Below are 25,041 nucleotides of genomic sequence, written 5' to 3'. Positions count from 1 at the left end.
GGCCCCCAAAAGTCGTGGACCAGGAGACATGCAGATCTTTCTCGGAACGTCAGCAGTGAGCCTGAGCACTGTGCCCAGCCAGCCCGGAAAGCGGGTGTAAGGTGATGGCTGTGGCTTTGGATCCACCAAGACAGGCCTCAAGGCGACGCCCAGAATGCACCGTCTTCCTGTTCTCAGGGTCTTTCCACCTTCGTTAGGGTTTCCTAGAATGACGGCAGGTCCTGGCGCCCTGACCTTTGCCTTCTTGGTTGTTTTCTGATGTCCTTACACTTTGGGGGAGAAAGGGAAATTCGGGAACTCAAAGGGGTCAGCCCTGCATTTCCTCTGATGGCCGCTTGAAATCATATATTAAAATGTTTACATGCTAGGTCCTCTCGGGAATCTAAACGTGATGCCCAGGCCCCTGACCCACAGCTGTTGGTCAGAGTCACCAGCTGGAGCCTGGGCTTCAGCACCAGAGGTTTGCGAAGCTCCCGGGTGACGCTAACATTCCCCAGGGAGTGGTGGCTGAGGTTGTCATCCAGTGGTGTCCCTTCACTCTGTGATGGTGTTAATCAGGAAGGGAACAAAGATCAGGGAAACTGGGGAAGACAACAAGACAGCGGCCACTTCCATGCCCCTGGAGTCCTGTGGGACGCTCCCAACACCACCTTCCCCAGGCTTCTTTCCCCGCCACCTTCTCCATGCCCCAAGATTTCTGTTTCGTTGATCTGGGTTGGGGGTCAAGGGGGCCAGTGAGAGGCTCTGACAGCTCCCTGATGACTGTAACGTGCAGCCAGGATGGAGAGCCACCGTCGCCGCCTCTCCGGGCTCTCTATCCAGGGCTCATTTATTGAGCACACGCGGTGAGCTGGAGCAGTGCCGCTCAAATGTGAGCCGCTCCATGGTCAGGATCCCTGCAGGGCTGGTCACGCACAGACCGCTGGCCGCCGGGGTTCCTAGCCAGCAGATCTGTGTGACATGCTCAGTAGCCTAAAACAAACCCATCTATGCGCTCCTGCTTCTGTGGGTGAGCAGTCCAGGCGGGCTTAGCTTCCCTGGAACCGCAGGGAAAGCCACTTCCAGGCACACGCAGGTTGTGGGCAGAATTCAGTTCTGTGCTGTTGTAGGGGTGAGATCCCTGTTTCCATGCTGGTGGTCAGCCGGGGTCACCCTCAGCTCCTAGAGGCCACTCTGGACCCTGCATGTAGACCCTCCATTGCTAATGCCAGCAGCATTGCCTTCTCCTTCTCATACTTGGACGGGCGACTCTCTGACCCCACTTTGTTAGAGCTGGAGACAACTCGCTGCCTGCAGAAGGCTCCTGTATTGGTCTAACAGCCCAGATCGTGTCCTTTTTGCCATAGGACATAACATAATCACAAGTGACACCTCATCACGGTCACAGCTTCCACACACTCTGAAAGGAGGGGATTGTACAAGGGATTGTACAAGGGGAAAATTACTGGAGCCAGTTGTAGAATTCTGCCTAATGCAAGGCATGAAAGGAATATTGGATGAGTGGGTGAGTACATGGATGGGTGAATGAGTGAGTGATGGATAGATAGATGGATGGATGGATGGATGGATGATGGATAGGGGATGGATGGATGAAAGGATGGGTGGATAGAGGAAGGAAGGAAAGAAGGAAAAAAGGAAGGAAGATGGATGATGGGTAGATAGATGGATGTATGGATTGATGGATGATGGATGGATGGATGGATGGATGGATGGATGGATGGATGGATGGATGGATCATGTATAGAATCTTATCCCTGAACAGGATATTACCAGATGAGATTTATAAGTATAACAATAGCAGTGTCAGTAACCAGGGCCCTGCCTGAGCACTCGCTGCGCCCCAGGGCTGAGAACACTTGATTACCTAAACCCTAAGTGCCTGTCAAAACAGTGCTGTGAGAGAGCCCCAATGAGTCGCTGGATTTTGCTGATGAAGCCCCCAAGGCTACAGGGGTTAAAACACGAGTTCAAGGTCACACAGTGAGTGGTAGACCAAAGAATCAAAGTCCTCTGGGTTTGATCCCAGCAGACCTTTGGTCTTGCACCAAATCGGTTTAATCCTACTGGCATTTATTGAGCACTCACAGTGTAAAATTGACTACGGTAGCAATACACTTCCTACCATATTTACTCCACGCTGAGAAGCACGTCGTGGTGGTGCCTGTGATACCACTTCCGGGGGGGATCTTGCTGCCTCCTGGATCTGTTGGTTGTTGGCACAAAGTCACTTTGAGAATCACCAGAGGTTGTACCTGGAACAGAACCTGTGTGCATATTGGGCCCTTTTTAAAAACCTCATTACCGTGATGCCACCTGTGTTTGGGGAGCCGGGCGTATGGACGGTTACCCCCATTTTACAATGAGGAAACTCAGCCCCCCCAGGTGCAGACTCACAGTGCAGCCCCAGCCCCCACCCTGCTCTGTACGTGGGGCTGTGTCTCCCATGGCCCAGACCTTGCTGTGGGAGGGCTCGAGGGATGAGCTATTTAGAGCAAATAAAAACTATATGTTCTGGGTACACAAAGGAGGCATTCGTGTGACATGGGTGGGTTGATAAGATTCATTGGTGAAAATATTTTAAAGAAATCTCTGCGGGCAGCCAGGCGGGCGGCCGCATGCCTCTCATAGATGCAGAATTTCTGCCATAGCAAATCCAAAGCCACACCATGGCCTTTTTGTTTCCTCCCCCTCCCTGGTGACCCCAAGCACAGCGTGCCAGGGACAGAAGTGTCCCACAAACAAGGACAGTCCTCTTTAGCCCTAGCCTACACGGACAAATTCCAGGGCCCCAAGGCCAAGGGACACCACTGGTCCCTCTGCAGAGAGCGGCCTGCTGGCAGACTCACAGGCACCCCCGAGCCCCCTCTCAAATCGGTGTGGCCAGCCAAAGCACAGCCAGGAGTTCCTAGCATGTCCCCCTCGCCCCTGCCCCGTCTGGGCAGCAAGGTTGAGGTTTTGTCCAGGGCACTGAGCATCATGGCCCAGTTCGTGACATGTACATTTAAGGCAGGGCGCTCGCAGGGTGGGGTCCCCACCTGTCCTCCTGTGAGGGGCAGGACTTGAGTGCTTGGGCAGAAGCGCTGTCCCTAGGACACAGTCTGCAGCCAACACCTGGCTTCTCCAGGGAGCCCAGTTAGGGAGGCGCTGGGCCCACGCTCAGCGGCCAGCACGGCTGCAGCCCCCACCACAATGCCAACATGGAAAGGGGCCAAATTTCCACCAGCAGGACTGGTGTGTTGCTTTCCTCGGGCTTATCACGCCGAAGGGGACAGACGTGTCACATAACACATATCCGAACGCTCAGTGTGAAGAGGTGCACAGAAAGTAACCTGGGAATTTTGTTTACAAACGGCCAGTTTCATACCTTGGACAAAAACGGGAACCTGGCCAGTGTGCAGGCCAGAGCCACAATGCCCACTTGACGACGTGAGCGTGGGGTGTGTACTCCCGTACTTTGGCTCCAGCTGGTCCCAGGAACAAGCCTTAAAACGGTGTCATTCATGGCAGTCTGCATTGTAAAATGACTTTCGTGGTCTCAATAATCTTTAAGATACCATGTGATGAAAATATGGAGGAAAAGTATACATTTAAAAAGCATGAGTTTAAAAACACCAAATGGAAGACCAAACAAGTAGCGATTCCCTCCATTGCATGCATTTCACCGCCATAGTTTCTTCACTGCACGCTCCTGCTTGGAGTTAGAAACTAAGGATTCATCTGAAAGTTCTCGTGCCTTGGGATACGTGCTCTGATTTGGGGTGATACATCCTAACGGACTGTAAGCCAGGAAGTCAGACAGTGAATCACTTTAGGAGGAGACAGTGTCCTGGACGACGGGACACACAGTGGCTCTGACTTCTGTCCTCGTGCATTTAGATCACGGCCACCAGTGCCCCAGCACCCACCTCCCAATCGCTGTGCACATGTCCTCGCCAGCCCAGGAGGGTGAAGGCCCCGTCTACAACTTTCCATGTGGGGTCCCTGCATTTCCGTGTCTTCCAAGTAACTTCTTCCTCAGGGTCCGTTCCCAAAAGAGGGAAGTGGAGGAGACCACATGGCCTCTCAGTGTTGCCTGAGCTCCGAGGAACTGTTTCCAGCGGCTTGTATGCTCGCTTTTTGAGTCCCAACATTTCCTTGGACAGTTGTTGCTCCAGGTCCCTGGTTAAAAGATAACGAGGGAGTGAGTGGGGCGGGAGGATTGTGGGGATCCTCCGCCTGTGCCCGGGAAGCCTGGGGTGTCAGGCTCAGGGAGGGGACAGGCGGCCGGGCACGTGTGTTTCGGAGCCTGGACAAGGCCTCATCCCTGAGCAAATCAGCACCTGTGACAGGACAGACCTGTCAGCTCAGTTCAACTGTGACTTTGGTGGGTTTGGGGGTTTGGGTTTGGTTTCAGTAATTTTGTGGGAACTTAGGACACTCAGAACAAACTAAACTGTGCTGTGGGAAACCTCACTCGATATGCCCTCAAAACAATTGTTTTTAAAACCAAGGTAGAAATGTGGGTCAAACCAGTGAGTGTGATCCCACAAAATGAATAGAGAAGTTGTGTTTTCTGTCAGAATACCTGATGGACGAGTAGTTGGTGGCAAACCAAGAACTGGGCGTTCAGAGCAGAAGAATGTGGTTTGTGGGGTTGGGATTTTTGCAGAGGGCGGGGGTGGGGTGGGAGGGGATGGGGTCCATCCAGGTGAGGTCAGCTGGAGGCCTGGCTTCCCAGGTCTTCCCAGCTGTGGGCTCCCCGGGAGGTCACCAGGGCTGCACAGCGCGGCCTATGCTTGGGGTGGCCTGGGGAGGGAGGTGGGGCAGATGCAGCCTCCTGGCCGAAGAGTCAGAGAGGGACCTAAGTGCACTCCAGGGCCGGCCCTTTACTCTGAGATGACGGCTTTCCTGTCATTTTCATTCAAAAATTCCCTTTTTTCTTTACTGAAATTGTGGGGTAGTAAATGGTGGTTATTTGTTTTCTTTTAATATCTTAGCTGGCAAAATAGACAGTTCTCCAAGTCCTGAGATGGCAGTATGAACACCCATCATCCTTACCCCGAAATTCTACTGCTTTACTGGCCCGTGAAGTCTGGGTCCCCTACTTAGGTGGAAACAATGCACATAAATGAAATAAACCAACAGTGATGATTTGTCGTGGGCTAAGACTCTACTGTGTTTAAAGTTTAACAATTGGCGAAACCTCTGTTAGCTGACTGAGGATCCTTTTTCATTGTTTCCGGTCTCATTAAAGATCTGATCAGCCATGAATGTGAAACTTTATTAAACTTCCCTAGTGACATTAGAGCTGGTGACCCCTGGCGTCTAACGTTTCGAGACCTCTAATCACAGAACAAAATGAATGAATTGTGGTGAAAAGAAGGACGTGGTCCCGTCGATCTCATCGGTAGTTTGTAGTTCAGTTTAACGGCGACGTGCCTATCACTGTGGTGTGTGAGCACGATGGTGACACTTGGAATCACAGTGCTCTCTATTCCTGTCGACCTGAGAAGCCCTGGCACTCAGAGAAAAGCCGCCATGCGCGCAGTGCTCTCAGCCCTGCAGACAGAATGTGTGTGAGGCCCCCCTGGGGCAGGCAGCGCCCGCCCAGGCCCGCCCAGCGGTGTGACAAGCGCTGAGGTCAGGCTCCCACAGTGGCAGCAGGTGTTGTTACCGCAAGAGGAGTGACACGAGGCATTCGTGGCACAGGGCCACCTCCAGCTGGGATCGCCGTGCGCTGTGAGCGGTGTGCGTGGCTGGTGTCTGACCGCCGCGGTGCTGAAGCCGGGAGGCCGAGCCGCAGCTCTGGAGAACGGCTGAGCTGCTGTCCACGGCCCTGCGGCCCATTACGCAGCGTGGGATTGGGGCGCCGTCCCCATCATTCTGCTTTATTGGGTGGGGGTGTCGGGGCATTCGTATGTTTTCTCACGTGCACTCACACACACGCGCGCACGCACACACACACAGGCGGTTAGATGAGTTATTCATAGAATATGACTTCCATGGACACAATGGAATATATCATAAAATACGCACTCTAGAATAACAATAATGTTTACATAAGGACAGGATTCACTCAGCGTCACAATTCTATTTGAGATGCACTTGTATGAATATTTGATGTGTGTCACTCACTTTCTGGGTGCAGCACAGAGTTGTGCTCTGAGCTTCTAGATTGTTCCAGGGTGACCCAATGACTGTCAGAGGGCGGTGTCATCTTCAGCATTCCCGAACTCAGCCTTTGTGGTGTTTCATAGTCGTTCATGCCTTCTGTCCGGGCCAGCAGACGTCATCAGTCGTGAGTCCACGGTGAGTGGGTGAACAGGGCACGGGGTGTGCCATGAGACAGCCCCTCCTGCCTGCAGAGCTGAGCCTGGCCGTGCCCTGAGCACCCAGCGTCTCTGAGGGCCCTGGCTGAGCTCCTAGGTGAACATGCGGCCTTTCTAGTAAAGCCCCTCCCTCTATCCCTCCTGGTCAGGCCCTTGCTAAGCAGCTGTGATCCAGAGATGCCCCAGCCACCAGCTGCCTACAGTTAAATTTTACCCTGAGAGGAAAGCCTAGTTGCACTGAAAGCCGGTTAGAGCTGGAGAAGGCCGGTGTGAGGCTCTAGACCCAGGGACATAAAGAGTCTGCAGTTTCTAGAAGGAGAGACCCAGGGACACGGAGCCGGGCACACGTGCTGGGATGCACAGGAGATCAAAAACAAAGCGGGCGGGCGGGTTTGTCCTCGATGCTGTGGCAATGAGGGCCACTCAGGGGCGTGACCTCGGGGCCTTGTGCTGGGGAAGCTAATTTCATGGTCACCCTGCAACTGTTGTGCGGCGGAACCCCGAGACAGAACTGAAGAGGAGACTAGCAATGATGGTGTGACAAACCCAGCATGGAACGGCCAGGGAAGGCAAAGGGAAGACAATGGTTGCAGTCAGGCGGGTAAAGATTCCAGAGGGAGAAGCCACAGGATGTGGGGCACCTGCCTGAGGGACCAAGTCAGTGGGAGCAGCCGACACACAGGCGGCAGTGGGGCCGCATGGCCTTTCACTGCCATCCCCTCACTCATGACAGTTGTCAGTTTCTTTAAATAGTCAGCACTGTCCCCCGATGTCACCCTCCTGTTCTGTGGGTGTTTCTCTGCTCCAGGAAGCCATTCTGTGATTGTCATGTCACCACCTTTCAAAGGCTGGTCCATTTCCCACGTAAGTTTTCTGGGGCTCATTCTAGCACTTAGCTTGAGGTGGGTTTGGGGTTTTTTTACAGCAGTTTCTCACCAGGTCCTATAGAATTTGAACAGTAAGAGTGTTGTCAGCGTGTGTTGTGCAGTCAGGGTACGCCTTGCAAGCTGGGCACTAAATGCTTCAGAACCAGAGTTCTAAAAACATCCGGGCTCTGGGCTTTGATGTGGTTAAAGCTGATATGAACTGATGAATTGAAACCGCGCTTATCCTTCCAAAAATGCTGTGTGTCCACGGATTCCGACCACTCCCATGCTCCCTGTGTGCTGGGAGAAGCTGCTTTCAGGACACAAGTGCCCTTCTCTGCGCCTCACAAATAGCTGTATTCAGGGACACAAAACCCCACTGTGGTGAGAATGTTAGTATTCACATGGGCTCCTGTTTGGTTACAGCATTTACGCCTATACAATGCAGCGACTGTTTTCCTCTCCTTTGCATGAATTCCTACGAGCCAGAATAGAAAGCCTGCTGCAGCCTAAAATCAGCACTGCACCCCTGCACAACCTGCAGCCCTGTGATGGGTGCTTTTTCCATGTTGCAATGAGACACGTAAACATCTGTGTCCTCATGTGGTTGATTGAACCCGTGATTGTAAAAGGTGTGCTGTGCTCTAAGTGATGGATTTCCAAACCACCTGACAACTGTGCGTGCTCCTGGGGACCCAAGGAAGGTCCTGGGTACCAGCCATCTGCCCAGTGCTTTGTCACTGGACAACCTGTGTGGCATTCCTGGGAGTAAGTCACTCTGCCTGGGAATACAGGCCAGTGTATGGATGGCCGGTGAGGGTCACTCATGGGACAGCCTCCTGACCCCTGTGATTTTGTTGGCAGAGTGTGGAACCCTTTGCCTTCTGTGATTTACATATTTGTGAAAGTGTATGTTGTAGATACACAGACCTCCACAAGTAGAGATAACAAAGGAAAACGACCCTGCCTCAACCCTCATGTGACGTGGTCCCCTGCCCGCCCCCCACCACCTGCATCTCTCCCTGGACAGCAGCCCCTCCCACCTGTGCTCACCTGCAGGCCAAACCCTGTCTACCTGAAGTCTGGCCCCGCCCACACCTCCGCTGGCATCTCCCCTTGCTCTGGGTGGGGGCAAGGGCAGCCCCTGGCCTGAGCGTCTCGATTGTCCCAGGCTGACTGACAGTGTCCTAGTCTTTATTCACAGACTGGCCTAGGTCCATGCACCTCCCCCAGCACCTCTGCCCTCGGGCTCAGGCCCTTCTGCTGGTGAAGACGCCAGGCCCCGCATGGGGCCTCCTTCCCTCCCAGAAGCCGCGACCCCACCCAGTCCCTTGTGGCCACTCGCATTTCATCCAGATGTTCCCTCAGGCAGCCTTCCTGATGCCCTCAGCCTACTCTGCTTTCTCTCATATCGTTACTTGATATGAAATTATACATTGTATCCATTTCCTGTGGCTGTCACAACACATTAGCCCAAACTGCAGGACGTAAAACAACAGGAATTTCTTCTCTGTCTGTTGTGGAGACCAGGAGGCTGAACTCCAGCTGTGGGCGGCAGGGCGGTGCTCTCGCTGAAGCCGCCAGGGGAGAGTCATGGCTCTGACCTGCTGGTGCTCCTGGTGGCCCCGCCTCCCTTGTCCTGTAGACACATGGCAGCATGACCTCTCCCGTGTCTGTGTGCAAACCCCCTCTCAGACGGGCGCTGGTCATTGCGTCAGGGCCCGTACTTCTGCATGACGTCATCTTCACTTGATCACATCTGCAGAAGACCCTTTCCCAAATAATGTCACATGCATAGGTCCCGGGGTTAGGGCATGGACATGCTGCTTGGGGGACATATTCAAGCCATAACACACATTTTCACCTGTGTTCATGAGACCAGGACCTCAGCCTGCTCTTCATTGTAACCCAAATATCTACAGTACATTTCACTTCTTAGGTGCTCAGCAAATGATGGCTGCATGGCTGGATCGATGGGTGGTGGCTGGATGGCTAGGTATGCAGAGGGTTGGCTGAATGGGAGGGCAGGTAGCTGGGTGGGTGGGTGGATGAGTGGGTGGGTAGACGGGTGGGTGGTGGGTGGTTAGACAGATGAACGGATGAACGGATGCTGTTGTGCACAGGTCTGTGAACAGATTGTCAGATGGTTACATGGATGGATGGAAGATGTGACTAAACCCACATTTTCTGCACGTAAGAAATAAAGTTTGGGGAGGAAATGACCTACATGACATTCATTTAAACCTAACTTGTAACTTGAGAGCAAAATGCATGTGTTGCCATTCTGGACAGAAATGCTGCATTATTTTTTGGTAAAAAGCCATGAGCTGGTGGCACATAGCATCAATACCCCATTGGCACTTCAAAGGTTCTCATTGTTGCTGCTGTCAGCTCGGAATGTCCTGAGCGAGTACTTTCTGGTGCAGGGGGCCCCGGAATCTGGGTGCTGAGGAATCTAAGGGCCCATGTCTTTAGGGCAGGGATTGCAAAACGGTGTGGGAAGTTCCCTTTGCACCAAGAACACTAAAAATGCCTTTTGTCAAATCTATGCTCCCAAAACTCTTAGCTTATGTGCCAGTGGCTTTTTCAATAGCAAATGTCCCATAAAGGGGCCTGCCATCCTGGATTCTCTAAACGCAGTGGTGGCCTCACCCAGGGGACACTGGATGCAATCCCTGTGTGCTCCGGCCGCTCCATCTGGAAGCCCTGTGTGCCTTCTCTGGGGTCCCAAATCTGGAGTGGTGGCGATTGCCAGGCCGCAGGGACATGGAGCTGCAGCCTGGATATGCAGCCCAGGTCGGTGGTGCCCGGGAGGTCTGGGCTGCCTCTCGCCCCAGGGCAGCGGCACCGTCTGTGGGTTTGTAGGAGACCAGTTGACCACCCGGGAAGAAAGCAGCATTGTCCCGCGCTGCTTTGCACAGCCCGTATTCACATCTCACTGTTGTTTGCAGGAGAGGCAGATGTGGAGGCCAACAATGAGACCCCCTCTCAGGACACAGCGGTGACAGACTCCAAGCGCACAGCGGACCCGAAGAATGCCTGGCCAGACGCCAGCCCAGCTGACCCCGGGGGCCGCCCCCACTTGATCCGCCTCTTCTCCCGAGATGCCCCGGGGAGGGAGGACAACACCTTCAAAGACCGGCCCTCAGAGTCAGACGAGCTCCAGACCATCCAAGAGGACAGCGCAGCCGCTCCCGAGGGCCTGGATGTGATGGCGTCACAGAAAAGACCCTCCCAGAGGCACGGGTCCAAGTACCTGGCCTCCGCCAGCCCCATGGACCACGCGCGGCACGGCTTCCTCCCCAGGCACAGAGACACGGGCATCCTGGACTCCCTCGGGCGCTTCTTTGGAGGTGACAGGGGTGTGCCCAAGCGGGGCTCAGGCAAGGTGAGCTCTGAGGAGTAGAGGAGCGCTTTAGCTTAGATGGAAAAGGAAGGACGGTCTGGCGGCAGGTGAGCTAAGCCACAGATGAGACGCAGAGCGACCGCTTAGCTGCCTAGGGTGTTGTCCTCGCTGGACATGCTTGCAGGCCTGGGAGGGGCTGGGGCTGCCTGCCGCTCCCCCTACTTCCTCTTACCCCGCTCATCCTCCACCCAAGGGACTGCCACCAGGACGTGGCTCGGGAGTGCAGGGGAGTCCTGACCTCTGCCCCTCCAGGTGGCGTGGGTGTGGGCACCGCAGACAGGGCCCCCTGTCCTCAGGCCCCCGTGTCTGACGCTTGGGGTTTAGGGCTGGTTGCTCTCCTGCTGCCCGTGGTTTGGGCGACATGCATGTTTTTGGACCCAGTGCTATGGTTCCATGTTGCTTTGCAACTGTAATGCAATTGAGGACTTTGGGACAATCTCAAAATGTAAATTCGCCTTGAGGAGACAGTCTCTCTTGTCTGAGTTGTTTAGGGGAACGGGCTGGAGGGATAAGTGAGTGTGTTTGTGAATCAAAACTGTATCCTTTGTGAGTCCATTGATTTGAATGCAGAGCCTGTGAAATTTTATTTTTTAAATGTTCTGTAGATAAAAATGTGTCAAAAGAAAAAAACGCCCCTACTGTGGGCCAGTTTCTGACAGTGTCTCCTGGAGTTAATTGTGAATCGTTCACCTGTGGCCCGTGTGTCATCAAAGCGATAATCCCCAAGTGGCATTCCGATAGTGGCAAAAGTCACGTGACTCCTCAGAGCGTTGGGTGGCCGGTGACTGTGGAAGGAGAGGTTTTTCAGAAAGCACCCCACCCCCACTGCCAGCTTATTGGGTGTGCTTGCAAATCACATAAGATGCAGCTTTTCTTCTGGCTGTGAGTCTGCTTCTTCCGGAGGGCTTTGGGGAATGAATGTAAGAGGCTTTGGAGTAAAGTGCAGGCAGGGGTCCGCCTCAGGGTGGCAGCCTCACGGAGCCCTGGGCTACTTGGAGGGAAGGAGTTCCTAAAACTTGCTTCCATCTCTAATGACAGCGCTTCAAATGATGGGCATTGAAGCCGTGGAGGATGACACCAGCGTCAGGTTTGCCTTTGGTGCAGGTGTCACAGTGCGCTGAGGTTTCAGGCACTGGTGAGTTGCATCTTAGCATCTGCTCCGGGGGAGACCTCTCATGGGGACACCTGTCATGACTTTTGGTGACTAACCCTTGGCATACCGTACGTGCTTCCAGAATTCATCCTCTGTCCACTTCCTTCAGTGTCTGTATCGGGAGCGTCTCCCTTTACTTTGGGCTGTCCTCCCTCACCCTGACCTACTTAATGCTAATTTCAATCTGGTGCTTTTCAAGCCCAGCGTCAAAGCCCCCAGACCTGGCTGCCTAGTGAAGCCTGCTCTTGTGCTCGGCCTCCCATAAGCCTGTGACATCGCAGGTTTGAAAGCTTAAACTATTCTGCTTGACCCAGGAGCAGGTAAAATATATTGAAACTGTGCAAAAAAGATGAAATAGCTAGACAGTGTGTGTTATAAAACAGTTCCATTGCAGTGGTCATGGTTTAAGTTAAAATAAAACTCTGGAAGCATCTATGTCAATGATTGTGACTTCATCTGAAAGTGGATGTTCGTACACATGCATGTTTTTGTTCCTTTATGTAGTTACAGCCTTTACTGATTTAAGTCTCTTATGCTCTTCAGTATTTTCGAAGATTGTAGTGTAAGAAGGTACCATCCACATGGCAAAACAAGTGTTGCCAGATTATCAAGGATCCAAAGAAAGCAAAACATATTCACAGGATGTTTAAAAATAAACACAGTATTTAAAGGATTTAGAGTTTGTGGAGTATCAGTTGTGCTACCACTGAATGTTGACTCAAGGTTTTTAAATGGTCAGCCTGGCCCTTTGGTGCCCCAGGGGTCGGCGCGTGGCCAAAGGCTGCTTGTTCCAAACACAGGCCACAGGTGATCGTGGGCAGTACCTTTGCTCACTGCAGGAAGTGAGGACTGCTGGCAAGGTTTGCTGGGCTCACCTATGTATTGTGGACCCTTTGTTGGCTTGCTTTCCCTCCCTGCAGAGGCGAGCGTAACACAGCGCCCGCCCAGCGACACCCACGGCACCGGGCAGCCTGCCCTGGTGATTGTGTGGCCTGCTGAGGGTTACGTTGTGTTTTGGTTTTTGCTTTGCTCAGTTGATGAATCTGGAGAGCCCTTGTCTCACACTCCAAAAAGGTCATTTGGATCGAAGCTTGAAACTAAGAGAGTCAGGAGGCGTGGGTATTGTCCACGAAAGCCCGTTTCATCCTTTTACAGTTTCCATGTCTAAGCTCATCGTCTGAGGTATCCACGATGTGAGAGGGAACCCACAGGTCTGGGTGGCAGCCCACTCCTCCTGCTGCGTGTCTGGGGAAAGCAGGTGTTCCGCTCATCTGTCGAGGGTAGGAATTTCCAGTAGGATCTCGAAACACTGAATGGAGCGATGGCCCCAGACACAGGCTGTTGGGGGTCCCCCCTGCTGCCCTCCCTGCTCTGGGAGCACGTGGGGCCGCCACCCCCAGTCCTCAGAATGCACCGAACGCCCACCCTCTGTGAGGCTGGGACTTGACATTAAAGGAAAGTGCATTATGAATTCCTGAGAAAGCAGAATCTTTTGAGAGCCATAGATGAAAAGTGCACTCACGGAGAACACGCTCTTTGTTGGGAGAGGAAAGAAAGAAGGGCTGTGTTGTTTGCTTGGGGACCAGGTCTCCCAGCTGCCTGGAACATGGGGCCTCGTGAGGCGGCCTGGCCCTTGGGGGGAAGGTCATATGCCCTCGGGCTGTTTGGAACAGGTGGCTGTCTGAGGCCACCGTCCCCACTCCTGCACTGCCAGTCTCACTCCTGGGCCAGTCTGGAATCTGCGGCCACTCAGGCCTGACTGGCCAAAGCCTGAGACCCTAGCGGTCCAAGCATGCTTCCTTCTTTTTATCTCAGTGTTACGGTTTAGGAAACGACTAAGCCGGACACAGAGATTGTAACTCTGGGCAGTTTCTAGGTGAGAGTGCAGGCAGGTGCACGGCCCTCCTCTCCACCCTTGTCCACTTCCAAAGAGGTTGTTAAAGCTAGATTCTGTCCTGAGGATTTCACCTCTCTTTCCTTTACCTTCAAAACACCATTTATGGAGGCGGGGGCGGGGGGAGGCAGCCGGTTAGCTCAGTTGGTTAGAGTGCGGTGCTCCTAACAACAAGGTTGCCAGTTCGGTCCCCACATGGGCCACTGTGAGCTGCGCCCTCCACAACTAGATTGAAACAACCACTTGACTTGGGAGCTGATGGGTCCTGGAAAAACACACTTAAAATACGTAAAAGTTTAAGAAAACAAAACACCATTTATAATCAACTGTCATCAGTGCTCCGTGTTACTTCTGTGCCCTAATGTGGATTGTGTGGGATAAAGAGCATTGTTGTCACTTAATGTTTTGGGTAAATTCAATCTTGTAAATTAGTCACGATGTTCTGTTTCCTGGGTTTTTACTTTCGTTTAACACATTTTAGTTCTACAGTAACTTAGTTCATCATTGTTAACATGATACGCTGATTGTGTACGGAGATAGATTCTGTAACGCTCTGGGGGTGTAACATCTGGAGGCGAAAGGAGGACACAGTGGGCGGCGTCTCAGGGGTCCTTCCACCCCACGTGTGCGTCCGGCCCCAGTCAGTGGCCAGTGGACCTGCTCTCAGCCCTTCCAGCTCGGAGCGCTAATGCTCACAGGAGCCCAGCCCGGCACATGGAACCAAATTAAATCCCAGCGTGAGTCTCCATGGCAACGAGCCAGCCACTCAGTGCATCAGCATGCCCAGAGATTTGGCCAGAGATCTTTCTAGAAAAAAGCCAAATGTGGTGGTGGGTGTCTTTGCTTCTACACCCAAACAAAAACATTCTGAGATTTCCTCCAAGAATTCCTTTTGAAGCGCCATTACCCTGATCAATGATCAGTGTTTTCCATGGCTCAGCTACCAGCTCGCCCCCGTGTCCTCCTGGGACCCCATGTCCCCAGTTGTCCACTGTGTTTAAACAGGCAGTAGTTCGAGTGTGTCCCTGCGTTGTGGAGACTTCACTGCGTCCTCTTTATGAATGACACATTTATAAATTATGTTCATGTATTTAATGGTGACTGCCTTCTTGTGATTATATTCCTATTTGATTTTGTGATGCAATTTTGCTTTATATCTATTTCTTCCTTTTTATGCATTTATTAAACAATTTAACAGACCGAGGACGGTGTACTAATTGCATGTGACTTTTTTTAAGTTGTCCTTTTTGGTATCCCTCCCTTACTAAGTGCATTTACAACTGGTGTTTTCGTGGCCTTCTGGTACAGCCACCAACAGGTGAGTCTGGGGGCCAGCGCCAGCCCTCCTGCACACGGAGGTCACGGTATGTCACTTGCATCGCAAAGACATCTTGTTCGTTTCTCTCCATGGCCGGCTTGGTGTCCTGGTCTATTACGAGTGTAGCTCTGCGTGATAGTTCAGTGTTTCCCCAAAGCACCGGTCTGCACGTGGAGGGGGTGGGTCCTGAGAAGTGTCTGCGACGCCGCAGTGCGCTCAGCAGCTGCTGAGCGACTAGCGCACAGAAGACCCAGCCTGTCCGCGCTCCCCGACGAGTGTCAGAGAAGCACTCGAGGGTCCACAGGGCAGGAGGGCTGGCTCTTCTGAAGGATGGCAGTGAGCGCTTGTGCTGAAGGGCAAGGTCAGGGCCGACTACCGGAAGTAAAGACAGACATGGAAATAGTTCTGATCTGTCTTCCATTCCTCCGTCCAGGCTATCCTGCCAGCAGACGCTGTCCCAACCCGGCTCCTTTTAAACACGTGTCCATGTTACAGCATTTCTTTTCCATCGTCATCAATTTCCCTTTTTTTAACAGGATCATCCATTTGGTGACAGGCAGTTCTGATGGGCTGAAGGAGAGCTTAGCTCGACATCTGAGGGAATCTGTCATCTTAGGGACACACGGCTCACTGGCGCTCACGTGGAAATCATGAAGGAATCGATATGGCATTTAGGAAGTGCAGATACCGCTCGTGGAAGTCCGCAATGATCTGTTATCTCAGAGACATCCCCCGTGTCTGTCAGCACATCTTACATGCGCTGAAATCATCCTACTTCCTAAAAAATAGTAAAAAGCGAGGAAAAGGTGAAGGAAAGCAAGGCATCCTGGGGGGCCCCATAAACGCGACCCTGGCACATAGGGTTTCCATGAGAGGCTGCTCTCGCCGTCGTCTCCTCCAGCATTGTTGGGGTGCTGTCCCCTCCTGTTCTCCCCTCAGTGTTGCTGAGCACATCTCCACTCACGCGGGTGCAAAGGAAGCTTGTCAACCTCTTCCTGCCACGCGGGGGACGGACAGGCTGCTAGTGAGGTCGGGGTTAAGGCTGCATCTACTGCAGGCTGCTCGGCTCCAGGGGCCGGCCAGCCTGACCAGCCCACATTGCATGGCCAGTGCCAGACATGTGCACATGTGACAGTGGGGACACTTAGCCCCAGCTCAGCCCAACAGTGTCTCAAGGACACGTTCCTCCCCACCAAGGATGCCCTCTGTCCTAAGGAGAGGAAAACGAATTAGAAATCATCCTTTGCCTTTGCCTTTTGGCCAAGTGTACAACACGGATGACCGTACACCACGTCCTGAGGGCCATGGCTCCCTACGGGGATGCCAGCACTGACCACGGCAGAGAGGACCACAGGCTCATGCATCCACACTCACCTTAAAACACACACCTACTCACCTCCCTCATGGGAGCTCCCGGGACCATGAATTTGCTTCTACCCACCCAGGGTGCTCGCTTTACAGTATTTCTGGAATGCAGTCACACTTTTCTACTGTGTCATCGCTACTGTTTACTTCCATGAATGACCAGCAGCAGTTGTCCTGTTTTCTAAAAATCCATTTCATCCGTAGCCAAGACAAGGCATCTCTTGAAACCTGTTGATTTTTTTCTCTCGATCACTGCAAGGCTTTCCCTCTCCTCTCACATCCCCTGCCCCCTCCACCCCCCACCACCCCCACACCCCCCGTCTTGCTGTGGACAGTCCAGGAGACCATTTGCCTTGGTCCTGTGATAATATTCTCAAGCACATCGCTCAAAGCTGGATGGTGTGGCAGGGACTGTGTTACAGCTGACAGCAGAGGGGACACACTAAACCAGCAGCAAGAGCAGTTTAGGAAGCTTTATAGCGACAGAGTGACGGCCGATGCAGAGCCCAGGCCAAGGCATATGAAGTCCTGTCGGTATTAGGCTCCTGAGCTTCCCCAACAATGGCAAAGAGCGTCCGTGACAAAGGGGGACCCCACGGGGCTGGGCGCTCTGCTGCTCTTAAAACGAGTCCCTGGTACTCTGTGGCACCCTGAAAAGGCCCAACAGCGACAGCCACCATTAACTGTGACAGGGCAGGGTGGCTTCCACTTGTGAGTCCAGTGCAGCAGCTGACACACCTGCTAGAGAAGAAAAAGCTTAAAACCACAGGAGAGCTGGACGTAGCGTTTCTCTACCCCGTTTTAGGCCCCCGAAAGCCCTCTTAGCATTTACACTGGACTGGAAGACGCTATCTTGTTCCCCAGAAACCTTCCATCAGCTGCCTGCTACAATTGCAAGAAAATGTGGTCCCCTAAGCAGAAACAGGGCCCAGAATAGGCTCTAAAGGACAGGCTTCCCCCTGAATCTTTCCTCTTATTCCTTTTCCCGACCTACCTCCGCTCAGTCCTTGGGGCGCGAGCCCCCCTCTCCTCCTTCCCCGTGTCCCTGTGCCACCACCACTCACGGTCCTTCGTCGTCCACCTTCATGCCCCTTGTCCTCTCATCACCACCCCTGCCTGCCCCTCCTTGCCGCCGGGGGTCTTGCCAAGCCCACTCAGAGAGGATGCTGCTTGAGGACTTGGGGCTCTGCCAGCGGTGCCCGCATGGACTCAAATGGCCACTCTGTGTCCCTCTGGCAGGTACCCTGGCTCAAGCAAAGCAGGAGCCCTCTGCCCCCTCATGCCCGCAGCCAGCCCGGGCTGTGCAACATGTACAAGGTAAGACGTGCGCCCACCCCTCCAGCCCCTCCGGCGGCCACACCGCGAGCTGTGTTCCCACCGCGAGCTGTGTTCCCACCGCTGTCCCCATAGGTAGGCAGTGTCTGGGGCGCCTCCCTGTCCAGGGGGCACAGCAGGTCGTCTACGGCATTTGTAAGTTACGTTTCGCCAAGCCAGGGGCGCAGCTCCCCGGGAGAGCCAGCAAAGGGCAGCGTGCAGAGGCAGAGGAAGTCCTCTGAGGCGAGGAGCCGTGTGAATCCTCGGCGGTCCTGTGTGGACAGGCCCATCAAGGGCCCCGTGGGGCAGGGCAGTGGACAAGCCCCCTGGGGAGAGCTGACCAGGGGCCATTTCTCAGGGCCAGGGCAGAGGCAGCACTGGCCGAGGTGGCCTGCGCCCGTGCACTGCCTGCCTGTGTTCATAGCATCTGTGAGAACCAGTGCCTAACAAATACTGCACACTCACTAAATATTAGTTGAATTAAACTCTTAGACAATACGTGCCCTTGGGAAGTCGGGCACAGGTGCTGTGCTCACCTGAGCTCGGCCGACTTCCCTTGGGCTGGAGGACAAGCGTTGTCCTCAGCCCTCCACCTCCCGGTGCGGTGGTAGCCGCTGCTCAGAGTGCTGGGGACACGGGGTGACTGTGAACAGCAGGGAGGAAAGGAGACAGGTGACCCAGAGGAGACCTATGCACAGTGCGCAGCCAACACACGAGCTCCTGTCACTGGGGACACTTTCAGATGACAGTAGACACTGCACCTGGCCACCTGGGAAAACACACAGTGGAAAACAAGTGGTCATTGTTCTGACAAGAGCCCCAGGTGTGGGAGGGGGAGAGGCGTCAGTGCCGGGGAACCTTCCTCTTCAAACTGGAATTAGAGGAGGGAAGCACCTGTTACCGTACAAGGTGGGAGGTGGCAGGTGGGGCACCAGCTGTGCCCTCCCAGTGAGGCTGGGAGGGGCCTCCCGACATGCCCCACCCCTGCAAAGTGCTCTCCTAGGTGCTGATTTCAGAGGGGGCTGCACTCTGTGTTGGAGGGGGGTCTATGAGCAATGAGGGGGTGCTGGCAGCTCCTTGGCAGCCAGTTCCCAAGTAGGGTGGCTGGTTCAGGAAGGGGTTCGCAGGGCCTGGTAGGGCAGCCTGGGGCAGGCTGTGTCTACATCTCCCGGGACCCTGCCCCAGGGCCCCCTGCCAGGCCCAGACCTTGACACCTGACACCTGAGTAGTGCCTTGGGCTGCTGGGTTTACTGGAAGGACCTGCCCATGAAGCGCCAGTGGGGGCATGAGTCTCCATCCAGGTGCCGTTGGACAGCACATTCCCAGTAAGTTAGTAGGGCCCCGACCACCCTGGGACACTCAGGCCTGGTCCGGATGAAGCCAGGGCCTTAGCACCAATGCTTTCCTGGGAGTGGCACTTTCGACCTGCAACACCTGATATGCATGGGGGAGAGCAGAGGCCCGACAAAGCATCTGGTTGCGAAGCCCCGGAAGTGGCCCTTCAACCACGTGGATGCGCCAGGACGACCCCTGCACCATCCTGTCCTCCACTGGAGACATGGTGCCACCAGAAAGCAGAGCACCCCACGGAGAGGCACAGAAGCCACCAGAAATCCCAGAGTAGGGAGGGCAAGCGGCCGGGGCACCCACATTCAAGGGATGCTGAGAAACTTGCACCTGATGCTTCATTTTCCTCCTTTAAAACATCACAGAGGAACAGCAGCACCGCAGACTGATTTCTGTGGCAAGTGGGTGAGTCCTCTGCCCTTCAGTTTCATTTTCGGACACCCTTCCCGTCCCAGCACGACCTGGACCCGCTCGCCAGGACGCGCACCAGAGAATTAAAGTATGCAGAAGTATCGGGACCAAAGGCAACGTCGTCACGCCAGAGCCAGGCCGACGGGTCCCCAAAACTGTAACTGGTGGCGAAGAACTCTCGGGCCCTATTCTAGAACTCTCGGGCCCTATTCTAGAACTCTCGGGCCCTATTCTAGAACTCTCGGTGCCCGCCAGCCGTCTGCTCTGACTGGTCCCAACGGCACGTCACGTGCTTCTGCTTGGCAAGCAGGGAGGGCGGTGGCCTGGGCTGCGGTTGCGGCTTCTCCGCAGGCGCTGACACTGATGGTTCCAAGCAGCCCAGGACCGGCTCTCCTCCCTGAGAAGGAGCTTTTCCTATTTTGAATGTTTTCCTCCGGCACTTTGGGATCCTTTCATATTTCACAAAAGCAGTTATGTTTACCCGAGAGTAGATTTAACAGCACCAGCCACCGGGAAAGGATCACAAGGGCCAGGTTGCCCTGAACGGGTTTCAAATACATTGTGGTCCCGAGGTTCTGTGACAAAAGGGACCTGAACTAGGCTTATGGGGGCGACAAAGCCTCCGGCTGAGGCCACAGGCTGACCAGTTGGTTCACAGAACTAGTGGTGTCAGGCTGTGCATCTCAAATCAAACATCTCCTGGCCCCGCCGTTCGGAAAAGATGTGGACGATCAAGGGCACGCTGCCGGCTGTCCCCTGAGCTTCCAGAACATTCCTCCCTCTCCCTGCTTCCTTTCTCTCTGTGAGCAAATATGCCAGGAAGGGTGAGAAAGACCCCCCAGGCAGGAAATCAGAGGCGGGACGTCAGAGAACAAATTGGCGCCAGGTATTGAGAGTTCTCCAAGGGCTTGGTGCCCCAGGAATCCTTTGATCCAGGAGACCCGGCGCCGGCCCAGGACTCACACGGGGTTCGATTCATCCCAGGCTGTGCTGTGGCTGTGGAAGGTGCGGAGTGGGGAGCACAAATGGATGAATGAAAGATCTGATGACGGAAAAGCAGGAATTCCAAGGCCGAAATCAGGAGGAAAACGTCCAGGGGGGCAGACCACTCCATAGGAGAACAGGCCAATCCTTTTTTCTTCATCTGCGCACTGCCCTGCAGCCCATGTCTTCATCGCTGGGCGTGGGCCCGCCCTGGGAGCGCCGCATAGAGGTGTGCTGGGCGCCTGTGGTGGGAGGCAGGCGCAGGGCGCAGGGCGCAGGCACAGTGGGGCCTGCACAGGGTCTGTCTTTTCCCGAGTTCACCCCGCAGGTCCCGCCTGGGCTGGGCCCCTGGGGATGGACCCTGAGCAGCCAGATGAAAGCCTGCACTCTCCGTTTCCATCAAACCACTCATACTAATGTCCTCTAAGAGTCCCTTCTGCCCCGTGGCCCCCCCTGCCTGGGGAGGGTGCCGTGCGGCCACCTGGGGCGGGAGCGCCCACAGCGTTTGCCCCAGACAGTCTCCCCACTGTGGCTCCTGGGTCTCATCACAGGAAGTGCCCTGGGACTCTGAACGCCGTGGCGCAGGTCTGATCGCCCGCGGCGCCCTCCTCCATCTGCCCGCGCCCCTTAGCCGCCTGTGAAGCCTTAGCAGCTGGATGCGCCCGCCGGGGCCCCCAGTGCTAACTCACAAACACCCGCAAAGTCTCTGCTCCCTGGGCCTGCGCCAACGGGTCTCACCCAGCTGCCTCCCCGCTGTCCTGCGCAGACTCCAGGGACCTCCCCGTGCTTCTCAGCTTGATGAGCCCGAGTTTTCATCATTGCCAAATAAATGGTTCTGACCATAGTGGAGGGATGTTGGTGGCTGCACATTCTGGTGGCCCTACAGGTCTGGCCTTAGGGACCCAGAGTGGACCAAGGCCGCTGGGGAGCACATGGGCACGACGGGAGGCCGCTTGCTATCCTTGGGGCCAGCTGTCTACTCCATCCACGGAGGGCCGCCACCCGCCCAGGGCCTTCCCGTGCTGGAAAGCCTGTGGCTTCTTGTCTGTTCCTTCCAAAAGATGTTTTCCAGATCCACGTCCCTCAACTGCTTGCTCACATTCTGTACAAGGACACAGCCTAGCTCCAAGCAGAGAAAGAGGCAGCCTGGGGAGCCGTGTGGGTTTCCGTCTCGGTTGTGAAGTTACCTGATGTCATGGGAGAGTCTTCTGCACACACTAGCCACACTGAGGTCTTTGAAAAATGGGTGCTCGGAAGCAAAGGGAAAAATCAGGGTGGTTTAGGCCCACGTCCAACTCTGCTCCGTCCAGTCCCACTCTTGTCACTTTGGAAGGACACAAGAGAAAGCCTGGAAGGATCTGCGTTCCAGAAGAGCTGGACTCCAATGTCACACTCACCGCCAGGACTAGACTCAGGAGCTAGGCATCCTGAGTCTGGGAAACAGGCAGCAATGAGCCTTTCCTGGGGAACGGGGAGGTGGCTCCCTTTGCTGAGAGCTCTCTGAGGCACCCCAGGCCAGCAGTGTGGACGCTCCTGCATCTGACCTGTGTGCTGGCCGTGCTGCAGGCCCTCCTGTGGTCACGTGCTCCTAACTGGAGAACCCTCAGCAGGGTGGCCGTGAGGGCAGCTGAGCCCAGGCCGCTAACCCACGGTGGGCAGGAGACACAGGGCTGCCTGGGGGAAAGTGTCCACCCAGCTTTATGACCTTCTCACCAAACAGTCAGCAGCCTCCAGCTTCTCTACCTCCCTACCTTCTCCTCCATCCGCTCCACTTACTAGGAGGAGACAGTGGGATACCAGGCGTCAGAAACTCTTCTCCTTTATGATGAAGTGCCAGGTCACAAAAATGTAGTCACCGCACGCTGACTGCACCTGCAGAAGCTCTAGGCTGTGACATTCGACTTCTTCCGTGTTTTTCTCTGCCCAGATAAGACCTCATTTTGTCACTGCCAAGAGGTCTCTGATTTCACTGTTGCAGCGCCCCAGCATGTTGGCGAAGCCGTCCTCCCCAGGACACAGGGAGACTTTGTTTCCTCATTTCAGCAAAGCCTCAGCAAGGATAGAGGCAGACGTGTCCCCACTGGGTCTCACACAGCAGCATCTGATCGCTGCCTGCAGCTTCACAATTTGCTAACAGTGGAAACTCTCGAACTTGGAAACTGGTCCCTGTCATCATGGGCAAAGGGACAGCCCCACCTGAGCGGGACAGGAGGAGTAACACACAAGCCACCATCACCAGCAAGCTGCACACCCCCAGCACTCTCCTTTTCCATCATCTGAGGAGAAACCTATTATCTGAGCAGCTGCCAGGTAACCTGAAATTTCCATCTAAATCAAAGGTTCGCCTGTGGATTTTCCCAGCAATAGAGAAAAGCCTGCACAATTTTGATATCACACAGCTTTCTTGAAAGAAAGAAAAAAGCCCACGGCTTTAATTAAACTCACCTGAGTCAATGATTCAAGAACTTGCAAACGGCAAAAACACAGAGTAAACTGCACATGTCATTCAGACAGAACAGAATTCTCTCCAGATTGCAAAATCTAAAACGTCCTGACCTTGCCGGAAAAATCTAACCCTCCCTCCTGAGGCATCTTCAAAGCTGCTTCACCAGTAATGGCGCAATCACTTCCTCTGAAACACTGAGATAAACAAATGGTGGCGAGAGAACCGCGGCATCCGGTGATTCTCAGAATGGCTCCCGCGTCGTGGGGCATAAAACTGCGGCCCTGGAGATCGACGCTGCGTCTGTCTGGACCACCCCTGAAGGGGAGATGTCACAGCTCACACAGCCTGCAGACCCACATGTCATTTCACCCCCAAACTTGTGAACTTCAAGCCACATGCTCAGGTAGATAACATGTATTTTACTATCACCTAGTCTGCACCTGGGCTAGTTGCCGTGGGGTCAAAAAGATGTCACAACCCTTTCCTTCCAATGGCTTAAAAGAGGCAGGGCAGACAGAGGCCAGCTGTTTACCTCTCCCCAGTTTTATCGTGGAGACTGGGTGGCCAGCAAGGTAGCAAGTCGTTCGATAGAAAAGGGGCAGCTTGTTCATACCACTGCCTCCTTCAGGAGGGCAAGCCATTTAAACGAGGTCTCTGCGGCACTAAAAGACTTCATAAGCCATGGAAGAAATGCAAAGCAGGAGGAAAAGGGCAGAGAGTATCTGTCCCATAGTGAACGACGTGTCACAGTGCCGACATGTAAAGATCACAATGTGGAACAAGCCCGTTTGGTTTTATGAGCACTTTCACAAGAAAACGTCACTTCATTCACTCCCAAGCTGGCTCTGCTGTGGTAGCTACAGTGAGCAGTTCAGGAAAAAGGTGACGCTGTTGCATTCTGTGCTTCCAAACAGGGTGAAGAGACCAAGCGCCTCCACACCTGGATCTGCATTTCTGAGGGGCCACAAAATGAGAGCTTTCTCTGGGGGAGAAAGCAAAATGCAAATCCCTTGACTTCTGCCCTGTCAAGAGCACTGGCAAAACTGCCTAGATGAAGGGCAAGCGTCCTTAATGCCACTTCGGGGCTGTTTGCAAAATTCTGTCACATCCCACCTGTACATTCAAGGAATAAGCAGCAGAGAGATGTGTGTTTTTTGCCAGCGGGTGGGCGGAAGGGTTTTAATCACATTAAGGAAACAGAATGACGGGGCCTCAGCTTTCTCTCATCAGACAAAGTGTTGGCTGAAGCCCCGTGACCAGTATGGAGGGGACACATCGGGACTCGTTGGAGAGCAATGTGCTAACAGACCCAAGGTTACATCGGTGACTTCCGTGGTCACGCTCACGAGGACGACAGGCTTGACGTAAGACTGACTGTAACCCCAACTCCGAAACCTCGTCTACACAGCCCCAGTGACAAGGCGTGTCCGTGAGGATGTGATGACATGGGGTCCCCTGCGACGTCTGACATTCTTAGAAGCTGTGAGCCAGGCTCGGACTCCTGCCAGGTCACCGGCGTGAACACACAGTGCACTCTGACCCTCCGCTTCCTCTCTCTTTCACTGTGTGCGTTGGGGGAGCTTGGTCGGCACGTCCCCCTGCATGCGATCAGGAGTGTGGCTGGTACCTGCCCCATCGTCCTACGTGGTGGAGACAGGCCAGCTCTCCAAGGAGTGCCCGTTTGGGGGCGTCTGCCCTTTCATACGCTCGACACCCCAGGCACAGTGAACATTACTGTTTACAAGATGGGCATTTCCTTCTGAGAGGGGGTGACCTCACAGACTTGCCCCTGGTCAAAGCCAGAGGCAGACGACAGTGCAGACACCTGGTCACTGGGGAGAGACCCTGCGCAGGGTGAGGCCCGGGAGCTTCAGTTGTGCAGGTGAAACTAATCTGCCATTACATCCCAGTTGACCGTAAATTATTAACAGGTGTGACTTGTTTTAAACCTCCCAGTTCTGCCGCAAATTGGAAAACAGGTGGAAACCCCTCCCTGAGATTTTCAGACCAACAAGCGGTCTGGGTCCGACCCAAGTGCACGCGCTCCCCCTGCTGGTGACAGCTGTCATCACACGTGCAGGGGAAACGAAAGAAACAGCTGATTGGAAAAAGCAATCTGCCTTAAAAATAAATGAAAAGGTTGTCCTTGACCCCGTGGCCTTCCTCCCAGGGTTTAAAACTTTTCAGCGTAATGTTGTTTTATCTGCTATCAGGAAGTTGTTTTGTTAA

General features: G+C 54.2%; 1 protein-coding gene across 6 annotated transcripts in view; it reads left to right on the top strand.

The window, feature by feature from the left end:
• MBP (myelin basic protein) overlaps positions 1–25,041 on the top strand; it is an 89,139-nt gene that overhangs the window by 48,208 nt on the left and 15,890 nt on the right. For 2 of the 6 annotated variants that reach the window (XM_033087780.1, XM_033087779.1), the window contains exons 4-5: positions 10,126–10,562; positions 17,550–17,627. In XM_033087780.1, coding sequence (XP_032943671.1) covers positions 10,126–10,562; positions 17,550–17,627 — 515 coding nt within the window. Of the gene's footprint in view, positions 1–9,825; positions 9,971–10,125; positions 10,563–17,549; positions 17,628–25,041 lie in introns of those variants that run through there. The other 4 variants (XM_033087777.1, XM_033087776.1, XM_033087782.1 and 1 more) reach the window with 4 other exon arrangements.

This window comes from Rhinolophus ferrumequinum, chromosome 19 (assembly GCF_004115265.2).
Source record: "Rhinolophus ferrumequinum isolate MPI-CBG mRhiFer1 chromosome 19, mRhiFer1_v1.p, whole genome shotgun sequence".
Taxonomy (NCBI): domain Eukaryota; kingdom Metazoa; phylum Chordata; class Mammalia; order Chiroptera; family Rhinolophidae; genus Rhinolophus; species Rhinolophus ferrumequinum.
The sequence above is the reverse complement of the archived record's forward strand: the minus strand, read 5'-3'. Positions and strand labels throughout refer to the sequence as shown.